Here is a 25,086-nt window from a genome sequence, read left to right on the forward strand (position 1 = left end):
AATTGCATTTTTCATGCCATTTTTTTTATCGAGTACAATGCCTACCGATGTTCCTCTACATTAGCTTTGCATTTCGTGTTTTGTAGCATATAATGTCAGTTATGCAATACATGTTAAGTGATATCTTTTTTTTTTTGTGGTCCACAGTGGCAATACCATAATTTAAAAAATAATTGGAGCGAAGACAAAAATTATCTACTCCAGACCACACCTGACATTTGAAGTAAATTAGATTTTTTTATTTGTAATCTGAGTTTTTCTAAATGCTACTGTACAATGCACGGTGTATTTTTTTTTTTTTACGTTTCAAGGCGTCAAAAAAGCTTTTAATCAATTTTTAAATAAAGATTTTTTGTACTTATGTACTTCCCTTTTAACTGTGAGACATAGGATGATATCGGAAAAAAGGGGGGAGGGGCATAGGGCCCTTCCTGAATCCGAAAGTCCCTCACAGAGCCGCTTGTGTTTGTACAATAGTAATCGTGAAATGAGAATGATAAACGTTATTCCGCGGATCCCAACCACCTAAAAACTCTCCAATCATTCGCCATTCCAAAATTTTAATGCTGGGTACATCCCATCACCGTTTGCTTATCATTGCGAAATTTTTTACATTGAAATTTTGAAAATTTTCTACATAAATATATGCAACTAGCAGAAAAAAAATGTGTTGAAGTCGAGGCTTAAATACTCATATGGCACATTTCCTAATACATATAAACCCGCTCAGATATCTTGCTAGTTAAGTGGCTCATCACTGTTGCGTAACGTGTCTGGTTTTATCTGTATCGTTATCAAATCAGTTCACGATTAGAATCCATTGTTTTTCACCAAGTGAAGTGCTAACTACTCTGAACTTTGTTTTACTTATTAAATACGATTTTAAAAAAATCTTAATTTTCACCATTTCTGTATATGACATGTGTATTCAGAGTCCTTTCCCATTATTTAATGTAGGCCCTACAACTTTTCAAATACCACAATTATATATATATATATACACACACACATACATACTAAATATACCGTGTCAATAACTGTAAAAGTGATAAAATAAATTTCATACTTGTAAGGTTTCCAATGAATTGTATTTGGAATGCGGTAATTTTTGTCATACTGTTAGGGTAAACACACGCATAAAAATATATTTTTGGTGCTCGAGCTCCTAGAATATGGTCCCCCCCCCTCCTCTCTGTCTGTAGAATCAACTCGCAAGGGGGGCCCGATAGTTTTGGTTTTAACCGACAAAAGTCATCTCTGGCTACGACGCTCGTGCGGTTAACACTGCCCATATTGTGGCCGAATGGATACAATTATCAGAAAACTTTAAAATATACAAAAACTTTTTCCATAAAATATCGATCTGATATTTACGTTTATCAACGCCGTTTCACAGTCACGATTTTGCAAGCGTGAGCGAACCCCTCAGTGAGGGTCTTCTTAATCTCTGGAGGCGGGGGGGGGGGGCAGAACCTCTTGCCCCTCCCCCTATGCTAGGATCTACGCCCAAAGGCGTGTGTATTATTAGCCCTGAAACAGAGAGAGACTTCAAAATGGCAAATCAATAGAGCCGCGTTCGGGAAAACTCAGGCATGTATCCTGACATCGGTGACTATAAGGCCCGTTTAACAGTGACACGGAAGCGGGGCCTTTTACGTTACTCCGTGCGACAAATAGAACCCCAGTATTTGGCCGAATTGGAAGTCACGTTTCTTTACGTTTTAAATACGTTATTTCTTCTTTTTCAAATACAGGAATGCCAAGAGGTTTATTTATTTTTAATAACTACGTAAATCCTGACTGTTATATTCTCGTATCTCAATTTTCTTTTTCAATTAAAATTATTTTTTTGTAACTGTTAAATTCAATCTCATTGGTTGGAATTTGTTACTATCACGTGCATTGTAGAAACGGCCAACGGACAGTGGCACGTAAATATCTTGCGGATCCCATGATCCGTTTCCGTGTCACCAAGGAACGAGCCACACACAGAAACAAAAGTACTATTTTATCGACGGACGATCTATTGAAGAAGAAGAAAAACAAGGCGGTGCGGGAAGCCAGAAGGCATTTTTATTTATCAACTTACCCCGAGAAGTTCTGTGGTTACACGCTACGAGACGTTTTCAAAACGTAAACGCCCTAAGCTACGCTACAAGAAAAAAAAACTCTCTTGCTTCGCTCCAGACGCATGTACCAAAATAAAGAAGCCTAGTGTTCGATCGTTGCCAGAGATTGAACACGTATGAGGGGGGGGGGGGGTGGAAGGGAGGATGGGAGAAACGCGCGGCAGGAGAAATGCCCCGACAACCACCCTTCCCAAGAAGAAGAAGAAGAAGAAACGAGGGGAATGTGACGTGACGTCACTGAAGGAAACACCGCACGTGGAGTGAGTCAGAGGATGCCCCTGGGCGTGGGCCGACACCAGCAGACGTGAATGGAAACCTGTGTTCCTTCTGGAACAGGCACGAAGGAACGTGGGAGAGAGGGGAGGGGACGAAATGCCCGAGACTCGAGCACGAACGGAGGCGGATGTTTACATTTATTTTTTTGTTTTTCTTTTTTTACCTTGATAGTAGGACGAAATTTATAATTCCACTGGTAATAATATTTATTGAAAAACTTAATAGTTAAGGAGTTGTTTTCCAAATCACGTTCACAGACATGGGTTTGAAAAATTTGTACATAAAGTAATGGGGAAAGGGCTTGACAAATTTATGTGCTCCCGTACCTTTGGCTTCTCTCGATGGGCCTAGGAACAGGCGACAATTTCTCACCACCTGAAGGGCTCTACTCGCAGATGCTTCGTCCCAGTTTGGGGCTCTAAATTAGCTAACACATAACCTAGAAGAAAGAATGACAGAGAGAGAGAGAGAGTACAAGATTGGCAAGAGTATAAATAATAATTAGGATTATATTCTTAATTTTTTTTATTTGTTGACTATAATTTTTTGGCTTCTGTTAGTATGAAACTTGAATGTCAATAGGTAAGCACTAGTAACTACCACGACATTTCTGTCATTTGTCAGTATGTAATTTAATATTTAAATTTTTTGGTTTACAATTTTTGCTAGGTTCTGGTTAACTGTTCTAAACAAACCGTCGTAAAACATTTATATATACCGTTAAAATATATTCATTTGTGCATTATGCACACTCTCCATTTGACAAAATATGTTAAATAATTGTGCGTACAAAAATGCCTTTGGGGGAAAAAATTGGTAGCAATTTTCAAAAAATTAATCTACTTACAATCAAGATGTATGCAGCTGTGCAGGTGGTGGTGATGTGGTACTGATACTATTCTCAATCCGCAGATGTCCACGAACGAAGACATCACATGTCAGAAAGTCAGCAGGGAAAAAAAAAAAAAAATTCAGTACCGCACTTACCACGCAAGCGGTCAGCGTGAATATTCAACACGTTTACGAAAACTGACGCAACTTTTGCGTACGTCGCGCGAAACACGTGCGCGAAACCATTCTCGTCAGCTGACCGTCGTTTCCCCCCCTTCCCTTTTTTTTTCTGACGCAAGTTGAAGCGCGGTTGACGAACCGACCGTGACGTCACAGGTAGGTACGTGCGAGCTGTGCCTGAGCTACAACAGCGACCCTTTCATCACGCACACACAAACACAGCTGGTTATTACAATGCAATTCACGCCAAACAAAACACCAGGCGACCTGTTTCGCGAAAACTAAGGTGTCTCAGGTGTAAACGAAAAAAAAAATCGTACTGCGGGGGAACCGACCGCAGCTGGAAGGTCCCTGAACTCCTCCCGACGACTCCCGCCAAGTTCACGCGCTTGTTCGCGAAGCGTAACGGACACACGCCACGACACGCGAACGATGTTCCACTTGACGCACCACTTCCCGAAGATTCCACGCACGAATGTATATATATATTTTTATTTTTTCTTCTCCACAACGGTCCCAGTCAACACGCGGGGAAAGAGGGGAGGGAGAAAGGCGGTCGGAGGGAGGAAGCCCGAGAGCCGCCGCCGATGCACGCGTACCAACGGCTCGCGATAATCACGAAAGAAACAACAACAATCACCGCCGGGTTGTCGGCGAACACGTCGCTGGAGTGACGCCGACGGAACAGGGAACGCTTCGCGCGCGTGCCACACACTCGCGCAGTTCGGCCGGGTTTCGCCTGCCTGCCTGCCTGCCTGGCTGGCGGGGAGGGCTTCGGCTCGGCTCGGCTGTGTTCGCCGTGCGCCTCGCTTGGCGCGCTTTGCGCCGAACTCGCAGAAGGTGGAGGGGGGGGGGGGGGGGGGGCGGAGGGGAGGCGGCAGAATGAAGAGAGCAAAACAGACACGCGAGTAAGGGAGGGGACCGTGAATTTCTACCTGCTTCCAGGGAGCTTCCCTGCGTGGCACAGTTCAACTCATTTTACAGCGACATACTCATAGAGTAAGTAAAGGGAGAGGCGCCACTCCCATAGTAATGATCGTTTGCTTAAATTTGTAAACAAAACCTTTGCGATCATACCATTTCTTTGCAACTTGACAACGAAAAAATTACAGCCAGATACAACCTGAGAAAAGTTTAGCGTGTGATAGTTGGCACCTTTGAAGTCGTCATATTTTATATTTTTTCGATAAAAGCTACTGATATTGTAAAATTGCTTTATGTTAGTCCTTATAATGGGACGTTAAACTATTTCCGCAATAGAAAAAAAAAGTTTTGAACTACGGTAGATTCTAACTCTCAATTATCAGTTTCGAGCTATGACGCCTTTACCCACATGACCACCAATCAATCTTGAAATAGGTTCAACAAGTGTATGTACTTATGTTATATATTTCTGCACTCGTAAAGTCCAAATTAATTATACAGCCAGATTGACACTGATGATCGTTTAGTAATTAATTTTATTTCTGTTTATTATATTTATTTTCCATTCCATTTTTAGTTTTTTTTTTTTTTAATTTTCAACTTCAAAAACTACAGTAGCAGCCCTAGCAGGTAATATGGAGAACGACAGGCCAACGTGCTCTAATTTTCATTTTCGGCAATATGCCACGCATCATCTATTTTTCAGTTACATTTAAAAAATATATACTTTTACTTTCAAATCCCATTATTACCACGAGACAATACAAAGATGGCCGTATGTAATAACTGGATATGTAATAAACTAAAGAGATCAAAATTTGTAATTTTTTTTCCGATGTTGGTGAAACATGGTATGATCTCATTTTTAAGGATTCAGTTTGTCCTATCTACTGTCACCCCCCTGGTAAAGGGACATACTATCCTGTGCATTAAACACCAATGGGAATGTTTTAGTAACGTAACAAGTCCATGGAAGCATATTACAATTTATTTTAGCTATAGATATTGATTTGTTCATTAGAATTTAAAATAAATTCATAACGCACAAGACATAAATTAACTACCATTTATTCATACTAAAAATGTGAGCGAATCTTTCAGAGTAAATTCCATGTGCTCTCATGTATCAAATAATCTTATACATACGAAACTCGGACATGAAATTTAAAGTAAAATATTTTTTAAAAAAATTGTCAAGCGTGGTAAATGTACGAAAAGTATTCATTCATTTTAGGGGAAAATGTAAAAATATTTTTCCCTTTTTAAAAGATAACTATGATACAGTTTAAAAAGGTAGTACTGTTGATTTCTCAGGGCTAGTCGAACAACAGAAGTACCGAACACGTCGCATGTAAATGCCTCAACGCTGAACTTGTGACATTTCCCCCTAGACCGGAATTATCATCATACCTACGTGTTAGAAATTTTATTTCTTTAGGCGCGTTGAGTGTATTTTGTTTTTTTAGTATGCACCAGAAATGCAATGAAATAAATTCGCATCGCACAACGTAAATTTGACTAGTGGACAAGTCCAATGCGCGTGCATCCAGAAACTGCTATAGCCACGAGCCAAAGTCGTCAAGATGGCGGATCCACGTGTGGCAACATGCACCCGTGTGTGTGTCTACACACACAAACACACACACACACACTTTCGCAAACATCGGAGGATGTACTAAACGTATTGGTGTTCCAAAGTAAACTTTATGGTACTGAAACTATCCTGGAATATATTTTGTAAAATTGAATAGTCATAACAACTAACAAGATATAATCGCAACTACCTATAACACAGGCCAGCAATAGTTTTGGTGCCTGGGTATTTGGAACTGATTTCATATGAATTTGGTGCCCTGAATTCAAATATGGCCATATTTTTTTTTTTTGCCTGGGAGGTCAAATATCTATGATATTAAGTTTTAGAAATGCACGTTTTACGTTATTTTAGATTAAATTCATGAATCAAATATAAAAATTAAACATGAAATTCTTATTATTAAATTACACAAATATTATTATATTATATTAATATTACTAGAATATACTAATATTATTATACCCACAAAGACAGTAACAAGTCATCGATGGAACCAACTAGTCATTCAACACTTCGGAAGTTTTTTTCGTGAACTTACTTTGGAACAGTGTCTTTTTAAACTCCAGCAATAATCTTCCATCATGTGCGTATCCCATCTTCCTTGATAGCGATCCTCCATAATTATGATACCTTCATGAAATCTTTCGCCTTGTACCTCCTAAATTTTTAGAAAAACGGTCCAGGTGGTTGTGTAAATAGTGCACCGTAATACTCATGTTGCACCCAAGGGAAGCCAGTAATTCAGAAGCTTCTTTTGACAGGTTAAGATCTCTGAAGAGGTCTTTTAACTAACGCTGGTTGAAACTTTGAGGAATTTTTGACATCCTCTCATAATCACTGTCATCTTTATTAGTATCAGAAGGGTGGTTATAAACACTAGTCCTCAGAAAGCTCTGGAAGCTGGTGAAATGCTGGGATCTGTACTTCCTCTGAGTGAGGGACAGGGCGTCTTGCAGAGACTAAATCAGGATATGTCCACTTGCTACGGTTGTTTCGATTGATTCCAGTAATATTTAATAGACAGAAATAACAGTCATCGATGTGGTGTTTGGGTGCTCTCCAAACCATCGGTGTGCCTAATACCAAACTTTTTCTTGTCCCGCTAGTCCACTGGCGTAAATGATTTGTACAAGTTTTACAAACCTGATGCGGTGTCCAGGATGTATCCTGATCACCGAGCTTAACACCAAAGTATCCATGATAAGCTCTCTTTACAAGGTCACGAACAGTCTTCCTGTTATATTTTAATTTGTGTTCTCCGCATATGTAGCAAAACACATCAGGAATATTTACACAACTTCTTCTACTAAAACTTATTTTTATCAACTTCGATCTATCCTGCGCGGCTAAAACTCACAAACTGACCTCAAAATTAGTTGAAGCGTTGAAATGAAGAATGGGATTCCCAGCCTGATGTATCCCAGTGACGAAGTGGGGATTCCCAGCCTGGGGTATCCCATTGACGAAGTGGGTATTCCCAGCCTGGGGTATTCCTGTGACGAAGTGGGAATTCCCAGCCTGGGGTATCCCAGTGACGATGTGGGGGATTTCCAGTCTGGGGTATCCCTGTGACGAAGTGGGGATTCCCATCCTGGGGTATCCCAGTGACGAAGTGGGTATTCCCAGCCTGGGGTATTCCTGTGACGAAGTGGGAATTCCCATCCTGGGGTATCCCAGTGACGATGTGGGGATTTCCAGTCTGGGGTATCCCTGTGACGAAGTGGCTTGAGTCAAGCAGGTGGTTTTACTTATTTTTTCACACTTATCTTAAAAAGTAGAGCTGATAAAAAAATAACTAATTTCATTTTTTGATTCAAAGCCCTAAATATAGCTTAAATCAGTTCCAAAATCCTGAGAAACAAATAAACTTCTTCTTGTTGGCCTGTGTAATTTATAAGCTAGGAAAATTGTGTTGGAACAAACATAGCGTAAAAAATATTTAACATTTAGTTGACTCTTTTAATCATTACAAAAGCGGCGCTATGTTTTAAGTATTTTTCAAACTAATCCTTTTAGTAAAGTAGATACATTAAAGCAAAAATCACCTAAAAAAATTCAAAAACATATGATAGCATTAAGCATATGTGTGGATATTTGTTTTTGCTTAAACGACAGAAATCAGTCTGCAAATAATTCCTACAAACAAAACTTAACCTTATTGAGCTTATTCAACATTTAACAGCAAAATTTTCACCTCAAAATTATTTTATTAAACATGGTATGGAATATGTGTAAGCTAACAAATTCTTGTGTCTCTATAGTATTAAGAACTCTACGCTATCTCCAAATTTTAATGTAAACTAAGGATTGGCAAAATATTATAAGTATTTTTTGGATATATTTCAAAGAAAGACTACCTATTGTAACTGTTAACGTGGTGCGACTTTCGGAAATTTTTTAAATAGTTTTATTTTCATGGTCCATAGACCCCAAAACCTTCGTCACCTGAAAAGTTTATATCAATACTAATATTATAAATGCGAAAGTAACTATGTCTGTCTGTCTGACTGTATGTCTGTTTGTTTGTTACCTTTTCCCGGCTGAACGGCTGAACGGATCGTAATGAAATTTAGCAAGGAGATAGATTATACCCTGGGGATGAACATAGACTATTTTTTGTCTAAAAAAACTTTAAACGGGTTTAAAAAATATATCATAATTTTATGTAATGTGTGTCATAGATTTACAAACTGTTAGTGTCATTCCTCTATGTCTGCCGAGCAATAGCTTTCAAGCCATTACGTTACGTTTTGCTATTGTAATGAATTGAGTAGAGAGTAAGAAAAATTATAGCTCTGCATCGTAGTACCTCAATACACCAGTAGATGTCACTGTTAGATTTTTTATTAATCGTTTTATAGTTTGCACATCCTAACTAATATTATAAATGCGAGTGTTTGTTTGCTACGCCATGAAATTTGGCATAGAGATAATTTATGGGCTGGAGAGTGACATAGGCTCATTTTTATGTACGGTTCCAGTGGAATTTTTCTAAAAATACGTATTTTTCTAATGTTACTTTTTGTTCGGTTGATCGCAAGGTAAATTTATTTATACATGTTTTTTTTATTTAATTTCTTCTATATATATATTTCTCCCTACCTATGGCACCCATAATTATTTTAAATTTCACTTGTATGTTTTCAATGTCATTCGAGTAGTAATTTTTTTTTGTCAAATTGGTCATTATTTATACTTTCTGTTTCATTTTAGAAACATACTTTTTTTAGGTATTATGACAAATAAAAAAAAAATAATTTCACTAACATTTTTAGGTTTTTATTGTGCGGATAGTTTCAAGTTTAATATTATGTAGGTACATAAATTCTTAAACTTATACATTTCTTCGAAATTTAGTCATAGGTTGGTAGGGCCTACTAATATGTTCTATTTGTCAATATTGTTATTTTTTTACAGTACCTACTTATTTGCAAGGAGTTTGTTTAGTGTTTATAATTTATCTGATGAGAATCAAGCGTCATTTAAGAAATAATGTTTGTATTTGTTTTCAAAATTACTTAATTCCAAATGCCTATGAAACGAAAACTACAAAAGTTTTTATTTATTTAGAACCTTCAAAAATTGGCTTTTCAACTGCATTTCCGACTTGCTAATTCAAATATTTTGATACCCTGTTGCAACTAAGCTTCCGTGCTAATTTTTTTCTTGTATGACATGGAATAGGACTCAGCTTTGACTACTTGTTGAAGTCAACGCTTGTGAACTCGTGTGATCATCGCGAAAGTTGTGAAATAGTAAGTTATTTCCTTGCGTCGCTTACAGACTATAGCCTGTTAGTAAATAACAAGGTTTAGAATGTCTGGAAGATATGATTTATGCCATGACGTGCCAAAAATTTGGATAAATACTTTTTAAATAATTTATGTATAGGAAAAAATGGGAAGAATTCAAGATGGCGGGGCCTAAACCCCTTTTTGTTGAGTTCTGGTACATCGTGTCTACTCGCCTTACAAGCAGAAAGGTATGCGAGCTGACGAGCTACAGTTATTTCAGGTGTTCGGGGTAAAGTTCAGATGACAGGTGTCTGCTAAGCTAGGACAATGTGCCCCCCTCCCCCCTCCACCCTCACCCGCCGGTTTCACCCGGTTGAGCGTTGGGGGTGGGGGGGTTTTCAAGGTCGCGCGAGGCGGGTGGTCATTACCTCGGGCGACAGTCAGTCCAGGACGTTTCTGGTGTGCCGTTATCTCTCCCGGCGAACAGGACGCCCTGCCACGCTGCGAAATATTTGTCTGCAATCACATTTGACGACAGATTTGGAGGGCTAGTATTGGACGAAAAACGGCTTCCAATCTTCTCCATCCAATATATTTGTACAGATGAACTAAAATTCGTTTTGAATCATGTCACGCTATTTAAGTCAATATTTGGTCAGTAATGGTTGGCTGTATTAAAAATTTATTTTAGACCAAAGTTTTAAATAATAATTAGAAGGTTTAAAGTAAGTAAGAAAAGATTCGATAGTGTAGAGCATGGTAAAGAAGTTATGACTTTTTTATTTCAATCACTGTTTTTTTCAATCCCTTGCAGTGATGTTTCGTCTTATAAAAATTGTTTCAGACAAATTTTTAAAAAAATATTTAGAAGATTTACAATAAATGTTAGAAGATCGGATAGTGTACCTAATTAAAAATTTGAGAAATACTCCCCCCCCCCCCCCTTGTAATGCCTGTTAATTTTAACCCTTTGCATAAATTGTTGCTTGTATAAAGAAATAGTTTGGGGCAAAAGTTTTAAATAAAAGTTATGAGGTTTACAAAAAATTTTAACAGATTTTATAGTGTACCTACTAAGGAAACAATTAATTTGTTTTGTCTTTTAACACCTGTTTTGCCCCCCCCCCCCCGGCCCCCCCCCCTTCGGTTTCAGTAATTTATGGTCGTACAAAACATTTTTTTGAGTTGAAAGTTCTAAATAATTTCTTTTAGAAGTTTTACGATAAATAAGAACGTATTTGATACCATCACACGGTATGAAAGTTGTGAATAAGTTTTGGATTTCAACCCCTGTTTTTTCACCCCTTTGCAACAATGGTTCGTATTATCAAAAAAGTTTTAGACAAAATGTTAAGATAATATTTATAAGAATTACAAACAAATCGAACGGAGTTGATGATGAGCCTTCTAGGGAATAATTATTTTTTTTGTTCTCACCTGTTTTTTACACCCCTTGCAGTTGTGTTTGGTGGCATAAAAAATGTAATTTGACTTAAGTTATTGATATTATCCTAATGATATATCATAAATCATTCGGATTAGGATTAAGTGAGTTATAGAGATTACTTTATTTTTCAAAAAAAAAAATATTTTCCCCATTTTTATTTTTTTCGTCTAATTTTACCGATTAACAAACTTGACCGAGATTTTTTCATACTTTATTTCATGTATCAAATATATAATTAAATTAACGTTTGAGTTAACGATGGTTTTGTGGTCTATGGACCATGAAACAAGATTCTATGTACAAAATTTCCGCAATTTGCAACAGCAATAAGCGAATTCATTGAAGTTTACTAGTTGTTTTACAAACAGCAAAGTATTTAAATGTAGGCCCTAAATACATACATCATAGACGCAAGTTCATAAGAAGAGAGCGATAAAAGAGAGAGATAGAGAGTGTGTGTGAGTGTGTGTTTGAGAGTTTGAGAGAAAATGAAAAATATGGCGAGGAAAGTTGCGTGACCAGTTATTATTTCATGAAATGTATGACTCACTGATTGTATAGAAAAAATGTAAAGAGCGGGATGAGCAAATACTTTATCTAACCACACATTTGAAAGACAACTTGGGTAATAAAATTACAAGCAACACGTCACGGTAATTGTGAAATATGTTAAGCAAAATGATACATAAAAAATAATTTTTTACTTGGTAGAAACAAGATTGGTGTTCCCATGGCAGGTTTTTTTTTAATCGTAATAACCTTTGAATTCAGAGGTACTATTGTAATAAACATAATAGCTTGAGCAGATACAGTAAAGTGCAAGATTAAGAATAAAAAAGATAAATTCTAGTTTGTAGGGGAATATGACAGCAATGTACAGACACTTGAATATATACGTACACAGCGAATGCGAGTATTTTCCATTTGTACTAATTCGAAGAATTTATTTCCCTCTGTAAACGTTTTTCAAATTCAATCAAATTAATAATATTTATTGACATGTGAATACACTTCAAAAATTGTATTCAATAAAAAAAAATTGAAGTATTTATCGAAAGGAATTTCACACATTATTAAAGAAATTTAATTGTTTCAGTATTCTGTTATAAAAAGTCTAAAGAAAATTCTATCATGAAATGTTTCTGTCGTTTTATTTTGAATTCCGATAGTGAAACTCTATAATAATAAACTTTTGAGCATGAAAACCGTTATCAATATTATTGCCTATATAGGTACTTAAGGTTACTATTCTAATGATTGTACCAAATATTGATTAAAAATTTCCTTAAAACTATGAACTTATTTTAGATTGCGGTGAATACTATCACATCATTCTTTTGTTTCAAACAATATACAAAGTTGCTTTTAATTTTTGCTTTAAAGTTTATCTCAAAATAAATGCTTGAAATTTAAATCACAGCAACTGATTTTTACAGCCACTGCATCAGAGAGCAAAGCAATATTAACATATTTAGGTTTATAATTCCACAGCGTTACTAGAACAACACGTCGATCAAAACCAATTAAAAAAAATGTTAAGGTTGCATACTCAACTGGACGAACTGCTGTTAATCTGTCCTTCTCAATTTAAAGCGTGCTGATAAAACAAAAAATAAAGAAAAGTAGGTCAGAATTTTCTAAAGTTATGAATGACTTTGCCCAAAAACTGAAAATGTCGTTTAAATTTTTGTAATAATTTTTTTTTTAAGAATAACTTTAATTTTCACTTCACTTACCTCAGCTTACCATAATTTTCCTATGTACACGCATCACTTATTTAAATCTTCACCCCTTCAGAATACGTTTATTTGGCCCCGTGTGTACCTTAGTTATGTTGCGGTGTTATTGTGCGTTCCTAAAAAATAATGAAAATTGAGTACTGGAAATAAAATTAATTTATAGACTTATAAAGTATCATGGTTTAGAACTCGTCAAATAGAAAATTGCTATATTTTTTTAATTTTTATATGAAGTAATTAGCTGCGACAATTCATCTAGTTTGCCAGTTTTATAGGTTTCTTTTACGGAACCATAATTGGAAAATTACTCTAAAATCTAAATAAGAGGTTGAAACAGTGGAATTATGGTAACTGAATATTCTGGCAACAAGCTGATGTTGACTGGCTAATCAGTGGAATTAACTGGATATCTGTGCTGAAGGTTGAAAACACTGACTTAGTGGAAATCACTAAGCTGGTAAAATAATTTGATTCCTTAAATCTGTCGTAATAGTTGGTTATTAGCTGGCTTTATATTGACAACTTAAAAATAATTCTGTATGTATTTGCTTTATTGAATTATTAAATGTTTGTTTTAAAAACTCAATAATTTCGAAAATTTGTATAGTTAGTGGTTACAGTATAATGTTTATTAGTATTTATATGTAGTCCACACTGTTTTTAATACGACTTGGTTCTACATAAAATAAATTTAAGTAGAGTTTTTGAATGAATGGTAATACCTTACGAGAAAGTATTTTTAGAAGCAGGTACAGAATGTGAAATGTGTTATCCAAAATTTTAAAATAAAGTTTATTCGTGAAGTGACAAAATGAATTTTGTCTAGATGGAGTAGTAGTTTTTAAGACTTTACGTGTCAATAAATATTTCCAGACGTAAATGGGCTTCCATTTTAAAAAGCAACCTAGTTTTAAATTTATTGGTATGTCGATTTGACAGCTGAATAAGCAAGCGTGTACCTCATAAATGCACAGATTTGAGTGGTACATTTTAAACAGGTTTGCAATAAAAACTCTCTGATTTGGAGCAGGTTTTACTATTCCGAATTTTGGATTGAATGGAGATAAAAAAATCGAAATACTATCAGATATAGAATATATTCAGCTTTAGCTGAAAATACTACGATGACTTCCATCGAAAGAGCTAAATTTTTACATTGTTACATTTCCAATTTAAATATATGAAGGACATTGGTTAAAAAGTATCCAAGGATCTTCGTAAATGTATAAAAGCTCAGCTTAATCATAAAATGAAATTACAAAATTAATCTTAAGGTACCTAATAACAAAGGCTAAAATTATGTTAAAAATCTACAACCTAACACTCTTCTTCCGTCTACCTGCGTGTTTTACTACCCTGCTAACAACAAACCACAGAACTCAGAAGTCAGAATACAGTGTGATTTCTACGAAGATCCAGTTACCTGAGAATACGAAGAACTTTGCGTTTATTTGAGGTGAGTTCTTTCGTTGGAAAGTCCGTAAATAAACTGTTTTTTTCTTAAACAATGTATGTATGGTACGATACTTTCGGGTCAACTCGCTATTCTCCTTTCTTTTTGTTACTGAGGAACTTCTGCATAAACATTCCCTGAAAGCCACGTTACCCCTATTGATACAATTTTAAATCAAACCTATTACAATGCATTTGATAACGATTTGAAAAATATTTTACAACGAAGTAAAAATCGAAAGATAATTAAAATAGTTTTATCAAGAGACAATGTGTCATACTGGAAACCGAGTTGTATAATTACTTGGAATTTAATCGCGTGTTTTAAATTTCAGTGGAAATATAAAGTAAATTTAAGTTATCTTAAGTAAATTTTGAGTACAGTATTCTAAATACTAAAAGCTATGGACCATTTAAAACGGGGTGGAGACAGGCAGTTCATGTAACGGTCGGTGGAAGCTCCATCGTCAACTGTGGGACACAAATGTAAACACTAAACAGTCACTTATAAAACAGTCTATGCTGAAAGAGTTTTCTTGGGCAAAATAATTATTAATTTGAAGTTGGTTGAGGATTTATCTTTGTCAAGGACTTGGGTAGCAAGAGTCTTAAAAATATATATAGTAAAATGTTTTCGTGTTTCTTTGTGTTATAACGTTGTGTGGATAGCGACTTGTTATTCACTGCAAAGAAAACGAAAAAGGCCAGGCTTATTTATTTTCGTGGTATGACCGGTTGCTGCTGTGACCAAGCTTTCTAGCAGCTGGACGGAATACTGTTAGCCGAATCCAAGGGGAAGGCGCGTCAAAGAAGGAACTCCAGCAGTAGGTTCGCAGGCTACTCATTTAATATTAATTTAATCCTTATTTCTGTACAAGCAACACCAGTCACGACACGTCTACATCCGGCGAGGTCCTGGCATCCATTGCTCTCCGCTTCGTTTCGCTTTGCCCGACAGTAATACATATGTAAATGGAGCTCCGGCGCCTGGCTTCTGGCTGAGGTGCCTGGTGCCAACCGCCATCTTGGATTGTGACATCATGGCGGCCAATTTGGATGACCTTGACCTTTGAACTTCAAAATTTGTCAACATTTGCCCAAAATTCTGCAACATCCCCTATATTTCTGTTTTTTTAAATACTGCCAAAAAATCTATAAAAAAAAGATAATTCAAAAATTAGGATTTCGTAAAACCTTAAAGTCTGTTTACTTTAGAAAGAACACAAAATCCTAAAAGCTGTTTAAGTCCCAAGAGCTAGCCGCTCTAAGCCGCCGAGATCGGTTTCTCAGAAATAGCCAGAAGCACTTGAAGAAACCACAGGAATAATCAAGTGCACACGGAGAAAACCATCACACATGTTACTAATTAACAGAAAATCACAGAAAAAATTTAAAACAAAAACAAAAAAATTTAAAACTTACAAAGAATTCTGGCGTGTACTAGAACCTTATCCTTTCTCGACAACGGAGAAGTTCATCGCCCAGGGATCGAAACGAGGATAGAAAAAGATAGAATCAATTATTATAATGATTGCAAATTTATTTAACATACTACTAACTAAATAATTACGAATTTCCAAGATGGCGCCCAAATGTCAAGATGTCGGGTGCCACTGCACTCTAGCGGGTAAAACTTAAGCTAGCATGGTGGTATCACGCTCTAGCAGACGAAAACAAGATGGCGGACGTGACATAATACTAGCTGATTATATATATTATATATATATATATATCTTGGCATTAGTGTAGGGAGGTCATTCTGCAGGTGCCTTCCATGGAAGAAGGATCTATCGAACATTTTTTTTCTTCCCGGTTTTGAACCGAGGACTTAAAGGCATAAGTTCGTTATTAAATAATATTTTATTAAAATTGGATTAATCAAATTTTATTATAATTTTTAAATTTTTTCCCAATTTTCAAGCATCAAAATTATGGTTTTTCAAGATGGTGGTCGTAACGGAAATTGCAACGTTTTAGAATCCAAAATTGTGGACATAACATAAATTGTAACGATAACAACATACTCATTCAAGATGGCGGGCCTAACGAATAATGCAACATTTCTAGAATCCAAGAGGGCGGCCATAAAGATATGTGCAACAGAGTTTTTTGTAAGTAATATGTTATTAAAATTAGATTAATTAATTTTTTTAATAAATTTTAAAATTTTAATCATTAAAACCAGGCAATAAATATATTCTAGATGGCGGCCGTAACGAATATTGCAACGGTGACGTCATAACTAAAAATGGCTGCCATGTCATCCTAATTTTTAAGGTCATGACCTCAGCGGCTTAGAGCGGCTAGCTCTTAGGACTTAAGCCACTTTTAGGATTGTGTGTTCTTTTAAGGTTTTTCGAAATCCTAATTTTTAAATTATCAATTTTTTTTTTTAGATTTTTTGGCGGATTTTTTTCCATAAAAACTGGAAATTTTGAGGAATTTTGGCGATTTTTAGACAAATTATGCCAAATTTTGAAGGTCAAAGGTCAAGGTCATCCAGGAAGGCCACCGTGACGTCACAATCCAAGATGGCGGTCGGCACCAGGCACCTCAGCCAGAAGCCAGGCGCCGGAGCTCCATTTACATACTACTCCCGACACAGCCAGCAAGGCCAAGCCCAAATCAAAGTTCAGCGTGTCACGTGCTCGGCCCACGAGGAACTTCCACTTCTAAAAGCATCCAAAGTTCCATGGACACACGCGCAGATTCATCCGTTCGTTTGTACAGCGCGTTGAGTAAAGTAAACTTGTTTGTGTAAACGGCCGCTGATACATCAGCCCATTGACGTCAGAACATTGGTCCACATTGTCCGTACAAACATCTTCTACGCATCAGTAAGCACTGTGCGTGAATGCCATACCAAAAGAATAACAACTTAATAAATACTTCTTACAGTGTAATTTTAACAGGATTTTAACATTACACTGCCCTTATACAATTACATTCATGTTTGTGATTTATCTATACCTTAATCTAACATCTCCCATCTGCTCGTATCGGTATTCTAGTGTTACATTCAGTACACAACAGTGGTCAGGAAAAAATCTGATTGTTTTCAAATCCCTCACGCAAAATATGAGTTAAAGCAGACCACAAAGTTTTGATTTTCGTCTTGTGTGGAAATGTGTTTACGTGTCGGTATAAATAAATAAATAGCCAGTAAATAACTATAAAAAAAAACCTTATGCCATATACAATGAAGTTATCCTTAAAAACCACAATATGTTTTATTTTATTCTAAAGAATTTCAGCCGAAATCTATTTACAATGGCTTGATGAACTCTCGTTTCACATAGATATTTGAATGTAATTTTAACTCGCATATCTTGGATATAGGTATTTCTAGGGCCATGCCTTTATCGCGAAAAGATTTCGAGACTAGTTGAAATTCATAACACTGAAGTATCGTCTGTGTTTCGTGATTGGGTGTGTTTCTTTCTGTCTACTGTCAGAACACCAATCACAGTGGTTCAGTGCGTCATCATACGCGTTCCGAGTGGCTCAGTAAAATAAGGCAACGGCTCTTCTCTCAGACGGTCGCCAATCACAACAGAGAAACCGCTGTTGTGGGTATCTATGCCTTGTTGCAGTCTAATGGGTATTCAAATCTTTTCGCGAAAAATACCTGCCCCTAGGTATTTCCTTCTTCATTCTAATTAGTATATAAAATGTGCTCCAGCGCCTGAAGGCGGCGTAAGGAGCGAGGTTCCGGTTCGCCATATTGTATTGTGACGTCACGGCGGCCATATTGGATGACCTTGATCCTTCAAAATTCCTGAAAAAATGTTTGAAAATTCATAGATGTGTCCTTACTTTGAGGAATATATTCCCGCTTTGAAGAATAATATTCGTTTTTTTTTCACCAAAAATCTGGAGGGGCCGAAATTTTCTCGGAGAGGAGCAATTTCCTCAGAGAGAGGAAAAATTCCTCAGAAGGCCTCATCATAATATGACATGACCTTGACCGTAAACTTGAAATCTTTAATTTTCGACCGAAAAATTCCGAACAAATTCCAAAAAATATAAGAAAAAATTGATTTATCAAAATTTTAAGTTACTTAACCAATTTCGGTCCTTGGTTCAATTCCCTGCGAGAGTAAACATGTAATTTAAGTAAAACAAAATTTAAAAATTCTAATTCTCATTCAAATAAAATTTTAATAAACATTTGTTTACGTCAAACACGCCTTATTGAATCCTAGGAACGTTGTACTTTTCGTTACGCCCACCATCTTGAAAACCCGTAATTTTTATGCTAGAAAATGAGGAAAAATTTTAAAATACATAAAAAAATTCTTTATTAATTTTTAATACAATTTTATTCAAAAACATACTTACGACATGGAGTCCTTGGTTCTAACAGAGCGAGGGCAAAATAAAAATGGCGACGGATCCTCCCACGCATGGGTTAGAGGACCAAAAAATCCATATCTCTCTTCCTATGAACACTATCGAATCCGTTCAAATGGTTTGTAAATATTATAATTTTTATCTAAAACTTTTGTTTGAAACAATTTTTGATAATACAAACCCTTATTGCAAGGATTAAAAAAACCTGGGGTTTAAATAAGAAAATAAATCAAAGTTCTCTACCATGTACACTGTCGAATTCAATCTTATTTTCTTTTAACTTTCTAAATATTGTCTAAATTTGTATTTAACCAACTATTACTGCAAGGGGTGGAAATAACAAGGGTTGAAAGTAAAAAAAAAATCATTTTTTAAATTGTATCAAATCCATCATAATTAAATGTAGAAAATATAAACTTTATCTAAAACTTAGGCTGAAATAATTTTTTGATGAAATGAATTATTACTGTAAAACAGGGGTTTACATAATTTTAAAAATTCTAACTTTATTAATATCAAATTCGTTCTAATTTACGCCAAACCATCTTAGTAATATCGTTAATCTTGCTGCAAAGCCAATTTTTATACGACCGCCTTATTGGTGTAAGGGATGAAAAATTTTGTGTCCGAAGGAAGGCCAAAAAAAAAAACTACTTTAGTTGGCATAATATGAAATTCATCCTAAACTATTATATGCTGGCTGCATTGAGTTAAAAACATTCATAATATTTTTGCTGCATGGAAAATGAGAAAATGTTTAATAGATCATTTTGTAATATTGGAGAACATAAATATGTTATTGTACATTAAGTTCATAAAATGTTCAGGAGTTTATAGAAGTTTCCAAATTATTTCCTTAAGAAATGGGTACTTCGAAACCTAACTTCGCCTGTAGGCTGTGTGGAAAGGATTTATTTTTATTTAGGGGGTCTAATGAATGTTACAGAAACACCACTTAAGGTAATAATAATTATTATTAATTTTTCGTATGAACTTAACCAAACGAACGTGAAGGTCGACATAAATGAGAGACTACTGCTCTGCTATCTACAAGCGTAGATAGAGACAATGGACAGACTCCTTGGGCTTGAAGCCAGTTCATGGTCGTCTTGTTCAAATTCGCCATTATTAACACCATAAGTAATCTTAACTTCAGCATGAAGGGACGTAAAAAAGCAATTTTCACTTCCAAAGATTTTTGAAAAAAAATATTTTTGACATGTGATTGACGTCGAGGTTATTGGAGACAGTAAACATGTGATGACAAGAGACCTCCAAAATTAAGGTTTTTTTTTACCCAAAGCTAGATTTCACGAACGAATTGTATAAATCCGTTGCAATCTACACTGTCGCTAAATAAAAACGCGAATTTCGCATGTCTTTGATTCCGTAGGGAAGACTATTTCTGCTTCAACTAACTCTTCTTCCGGACCATGTGTCTGTGCAGGTTTTACCTGGGCCCAACTTAACAAGCTTTAGTCTAGATTTAATATAAGGGAGTTGTGGTGTTCCGAGACATTCGGGTGAGGTAGCGAATAAGCACTGCCTTTTTGGAATACGACCGTAATCTAACTCACGGGCCGTATTCCAGAACGTGTCCAAACCGAATCCCGGTAAGGAAACAAAATCGGTAACAGTTTTGATAAACGGTGCCCTGCGCGAGGCTATAATCTGGTTTCAACGCATTCTAGCGGACGTTTCTCAACCATCGATACAATTGTTACGGACAAAAATACTAGAGATAAGAATACCGTCGCACAAAAATAGAACGGGCTTTCTAATATTCTTTAGCATTGAGGTTATTTCTTGTTAAGACCATTAAAAAGTATAAAATGTATTCTAAGATAGTTTCGCTATCATAAAGTTTCATTTGGCACACCAACACGCTTGGTACGTCCCCCCATGTTCACAAAAGTGACTATATACGAGTTAATGACGCCAGACGGGGGTCCGCCATCTGGGAGAAATCAACGAAAATGTAAGCTCTGCGCATACGCGGAGTTTGGACAACAGAACGGCAACAGATAGCACAACAAAATCCGTTCCCTAAAAATAAGGGACTGACCGTGTCCTGTCGTGCATTAGGAATGAGGTTGGGTACAGGTGTAGCATATTCAACACATTAACACTTCCTTATTTTTTTCTCTTGGAATACCGACCTAGTCATGGCATCAATCGCTTCCATGGCTGACCAATCCTCGAAAAAGCACACGATGCATGCAATCCTTCCCAGCATGGCTAATAACCCATCATGACTAGGTGTGTAGGTTTAGGCCTGAGACGCACCTAGATCCTTCCCCTAATCCAGACCCCCTCCTACAAATTACACATGTTTTCCGTAAATTCCAAAGCTATTTAAATTATTTGAAAATTTTTCATTTTTCATCTGGTGAAAAAAAAATACAACGCAAAACAGTGCATCTCTGGCGCCGACGATTACAATATCATCCACCTGGAACAGGTAACTAAGACCTGGCATAATTGCATGTAACCAACTGTACTATGACAGTGATTAACTAAACAACCATTTTCGTTTTCCTTAACTATGGTGTCGTAAATAAAACTATCAAATTAAGCTCTCCCTAATGAGGAGGAATATCATCATAATCAAATTACCTGCTACCTGAATTTTATACGTGACGTATGCACTTTATAGTTATCATACTACCATGGATACATTTATGATCGTAAGAGTAACTTTGTTTGGGAAATTATCGGAATCTTACAAGTTTTAACTGAATAATATTATTTTTATCCATACATTGATTGGTTTCAATATCAGATTGTTGTTAGCAATTTTCACTGACAATATCTATTATTACGTAACAGACAGACACACTGCTGTGGTTTTCGTGTTATTTATCTCCGACTCCCATCATCGTAGTGAGTTATAATATACACCAGTTTTTAAGTCTTATCATTTACTTTTAAATACAAAATGTTTCATCAAAATCGGTCTAGTAGTTTTTGCGCGATGCTCGAACAAACAAACTGACAAATATTCAATAATAATATAGAAATTCAATAAAAAAAATTCAGTAATAAACTATTTAAATTATTTTTAACTCAATAATAAATATATCCATGTAAAGATACCAAATTTATATGATTACATGCGTGGTTTTTTTCTATAAAGTGATAAATACATGATGATTCTTTCAAAAATCCTTCCGAATTGTTGCTGGCGTAAAACTTTTTCAACTTAAATGACAAAGCAATAATTTTTACATTTGTTGTAAGGCTACAGTATAGTGAGTTTTCTCTTTGTAAGTTTCGCTCTCAAAAACAACGGCAGCGGTGGTCACAGGACTAAGTTGGAGTTTTCTGGATTAGTGTACAAGGTCTGCGAAGCATCACTCCCTTGGACTTGACATCAATTAAGACTCCATTTATCTTGTTCTGACAGTAGCCGTCTGCTGTGTTCAGCTCTTCCGCCGTTGTGCGCGACCCCCGGGACCGCAGAGGCCCTGCCAGGGGTGCACAAAGCAGCCTCCTCACGCACAGAAGTTTCTAATGGCCCTGCCACACTCACAAAGTATGAACATTCATCGCTTTCAATTTCCCCAGCAAATAAAACTGGACAGCAAAAAGGTTAGAAATCTCACCACCCTATCAACAATTATTTTTTTAACTCAAATAAATAAAACTTTTAAATAAAAATATTTTTTAAATTAAAATCATGTATCACAGGGCTTGCTGGATGGAAAGTTCGAGCTCATTGTGTTTTTACACATTTTTTTTTTAAACTTATAAAACATCAGCAAATTTCAATTACACCACTCGTTGCATGATAAAATGAATGTGAGGTGATGTTCAAATGTTAGAAAGAAATCATTTCTTATCACATATGAATTACTTTAAATACAACATTCATATACGAACTACATAAGTCGTTTTATCTACACAACCGCTTTAATCTCAAATGTGCTCTTCGCCATTTTAACGATTTATTGAGATGGAAACACGAGAATATTCCGTTTTCACTTGGCCAAATTGTTATTTCCTGATTTTTCAAACCAACATGACAGCGTATTTGTAAGCGAAATCTCGACAGTTTGATAGGGGAGATATTAATGCAGACACGATGCTTCTTATGATCGTCAACGAATATCAATGACGTCAGAAAGAAACGACCTACTGAGCGCTAGCTGCACTTGCTACATTGCCATTTAAAAATATAATATAAATATTTAATAATTTATTTTATACAATAATTTGTACAATATAATTATTTATTCAAACATATAAGTACTGCCAGGTAATCCTTAATTTTCAAAGTTTTGTTTTAAAATTTTGTGACGATGCAGTAGAAAAACCGCAACTTTCCAAGCAGAAGAAAATTTATCCCCACATAAAGAAACTGAGAAATATGTGAATACGAAGTATAATTTTTGGTTACCATTCCACTGCTTTTAGAGTACGATAACTTTGCATCAAGCCATTAATACGAAAGCTATTTTCATATCAGCCATAGCTGTTTTCTATTTGCATTATTTTACAAGCTTATAAAACGGTAATGCGCCCGTTTCCTTAATTTTATTTTATGTTGTATTATTATTCTTTAAGATAAAAATCGATTCGTGCTATGTTTTAAATTATATGTAAGATGTTTAATGTAACAATTGGAACCATGCAGTGCGGGGCCTAACGGAACTCCATTGACACGAGGTTTCCTGTCGGCCTGTGTTCGGGGGCGGTGGGGCTACCCCGCCTAACGGTCCGAAGGGTTGATTGATCCGGACTCTTTTCTTCGGTTCTGGTCAATGGGGAATCAGTATCCAAGGCCAACTCACTGTTAACTTTTAAAACAATTTCTTTAAGTAACTGACAAATGTAAAATCTAATCAGATAAGATAATGTTAAAGTGCACCAATGCACTGAAAGACATTTTTGTATATTTTACAAGGAAAATCCTTGGAAACCCTGTTGCCAAGGATATTACTTGTAAAACTACAAGGCAGAGCTTTGTACCATGTGCGATTTTGCAAGGCTCAGCCTTGTAGTTTAACAAGAAATATCCTTGGCAACAGGGTTTTCAAGAATTTCCCTTGTAAAAGTACAATTTTTTTTAGAGTGTGTAGATTATGCAAAAATTAAAAAAAAAAAATCTTCATAAAAATATTCCCAAAATCACGTAATTTGGCTACGGGGGCGGGGCCTAGGATAGTGAAGGAGCTATGGTTGGTGGACCAGGAGAGGCCCGGGGGCACCGAACAGGGCCTCCAGGAGAGACAATATTGAGGGAGTCGGAATCAAGCCTGAAGGCAGAAGGACGTGTCTAACCTTCGAAGGGTCCCAGCATAGTAGTTCTTTTCTTAAGAGTTCTGGGGCCTGTAGCGTAAAAGCCAACCCCAGAAGATTTAAAACGTCTTCGTAGGATACTATGTATATAGTCAATTATTAAATGATAAGTGAAATAGATAGAAACAAACGTAGGTTAAACCTGAGCCATTGCAGTCAAATTCCGTGAGCGGCCATTTACTATAATATAATTATTTTATTCCACTAAATCGCAACTACTCTCGTGTTCACTCAGTAGCAGCCGGAGAAAAATATATCAACATACTGTGTTTGTCGTAGGGCATGTTACAATACTTAAGTAAAACTATCAAAATTAATTAATTTATAAACATTAGGTATAAAAAACTATTTTCAGAAATTTGCAAGACATGCAAAAAAGTAACTTTTAATTTTAGAAAAAAAAATACATTTTGGCATCAATAACACACGTGTCTCGCCATTTTATATACCTTTTTTATGTTTAGAATTTTTTGATTGCAAATTTTTCCTCCAAAAAGGATTTCCCCCCGCCCCTCAAAATGGGAATTTATCCCTTCCAAATGGGACATTATGAGCCTTTATGGAACTATTATATATTTTTTTTTTGAACTTCTGAAGGTCAAGCTCATTCTGATGTCTGACTCCTCATTCGAACGCATAATTTTGGGGTCTTTTGTGTAACGTTTTTGAGCCTTTTTAAGGGTTTTATTATAGGGTGGCTAGTGTGTGGAATATCTGGCTGCTCTAAGGATTTTTCAAGCTACCTACCTATTAGTGGAATAAAACGGGAAATTTCCCCTCGAAAAGGAAATTATTCCTTCGAGAAGAGAATTTTTTGTATTCGGAGTGGTTGTTTAGTCGTTTTGGGTTGCTATATAGAGGATTTTCTCCCTTTGCTAATTAGCATATTGCCTCATGACTCCTGTGCCTGATGTTGAATCGGCTATTTATATATACCTACTGATAAATCGTTGGTATTAGAGCAACAACAATATAATTACTTATAATTTGAAGTAAAGTAATTTATGTAGTTAATATTGACATTTTATTTAGACTTATTTTATTGTTATTTTTAATACAATTTTTTTATTTTATTATTTCATTTGTGATTTATTGTCGTTGAAAATTGAGAATTATTTCAGTT

General features: G+C 35.8%; 1 protein-coding gene across 2 annotated transcripts in view; it reads right to left on the reverse strand.

Moving 5' to 3' along the window:
• The window catches only part of LOC134531772 (growth factor receptor-bound protein 14-like), a 648,199-nt gene that overhangs the window by 572,279 nt on the left and 50,834 nt on the right, over positions 1-25,086 (reverse strand). The window contains exon 1 of one of the 2 annotated variants that reach the window (XM_063367666.1): positions 3,253-4,153. The exons of the other annotated variant lie outside the window; for it this stretch is intronic. Coding sequence (XP_063223736.1) covers positions 3,253-3,337 — 85 coding nt within the window. The 5' untranslated portion in view covers positions 3,338-4,153. Of the gene's footprint in view, positions 1-3,252; positions 4,154-25,086 lie in introns of those variants that run through there. 2 annotated transcript variants of the gene reach the window in all.

The sequence above is a fragment of the Bacillus rossius genome, chromosome 5, assembly GCF_032445375.1.
Source record: "Bacillus rossius redtenbacheri isolate Brsri chromosome 5, Brsri_v3, whole genome shotgun sequence".
In the NCBI taxonomy this organism is placed as follows: Eukaryota; Metazoa; Arthropoda; class Insecta; order Phasmatodea; family Bacillidae; genus Bacillus; species Bacillus rossius.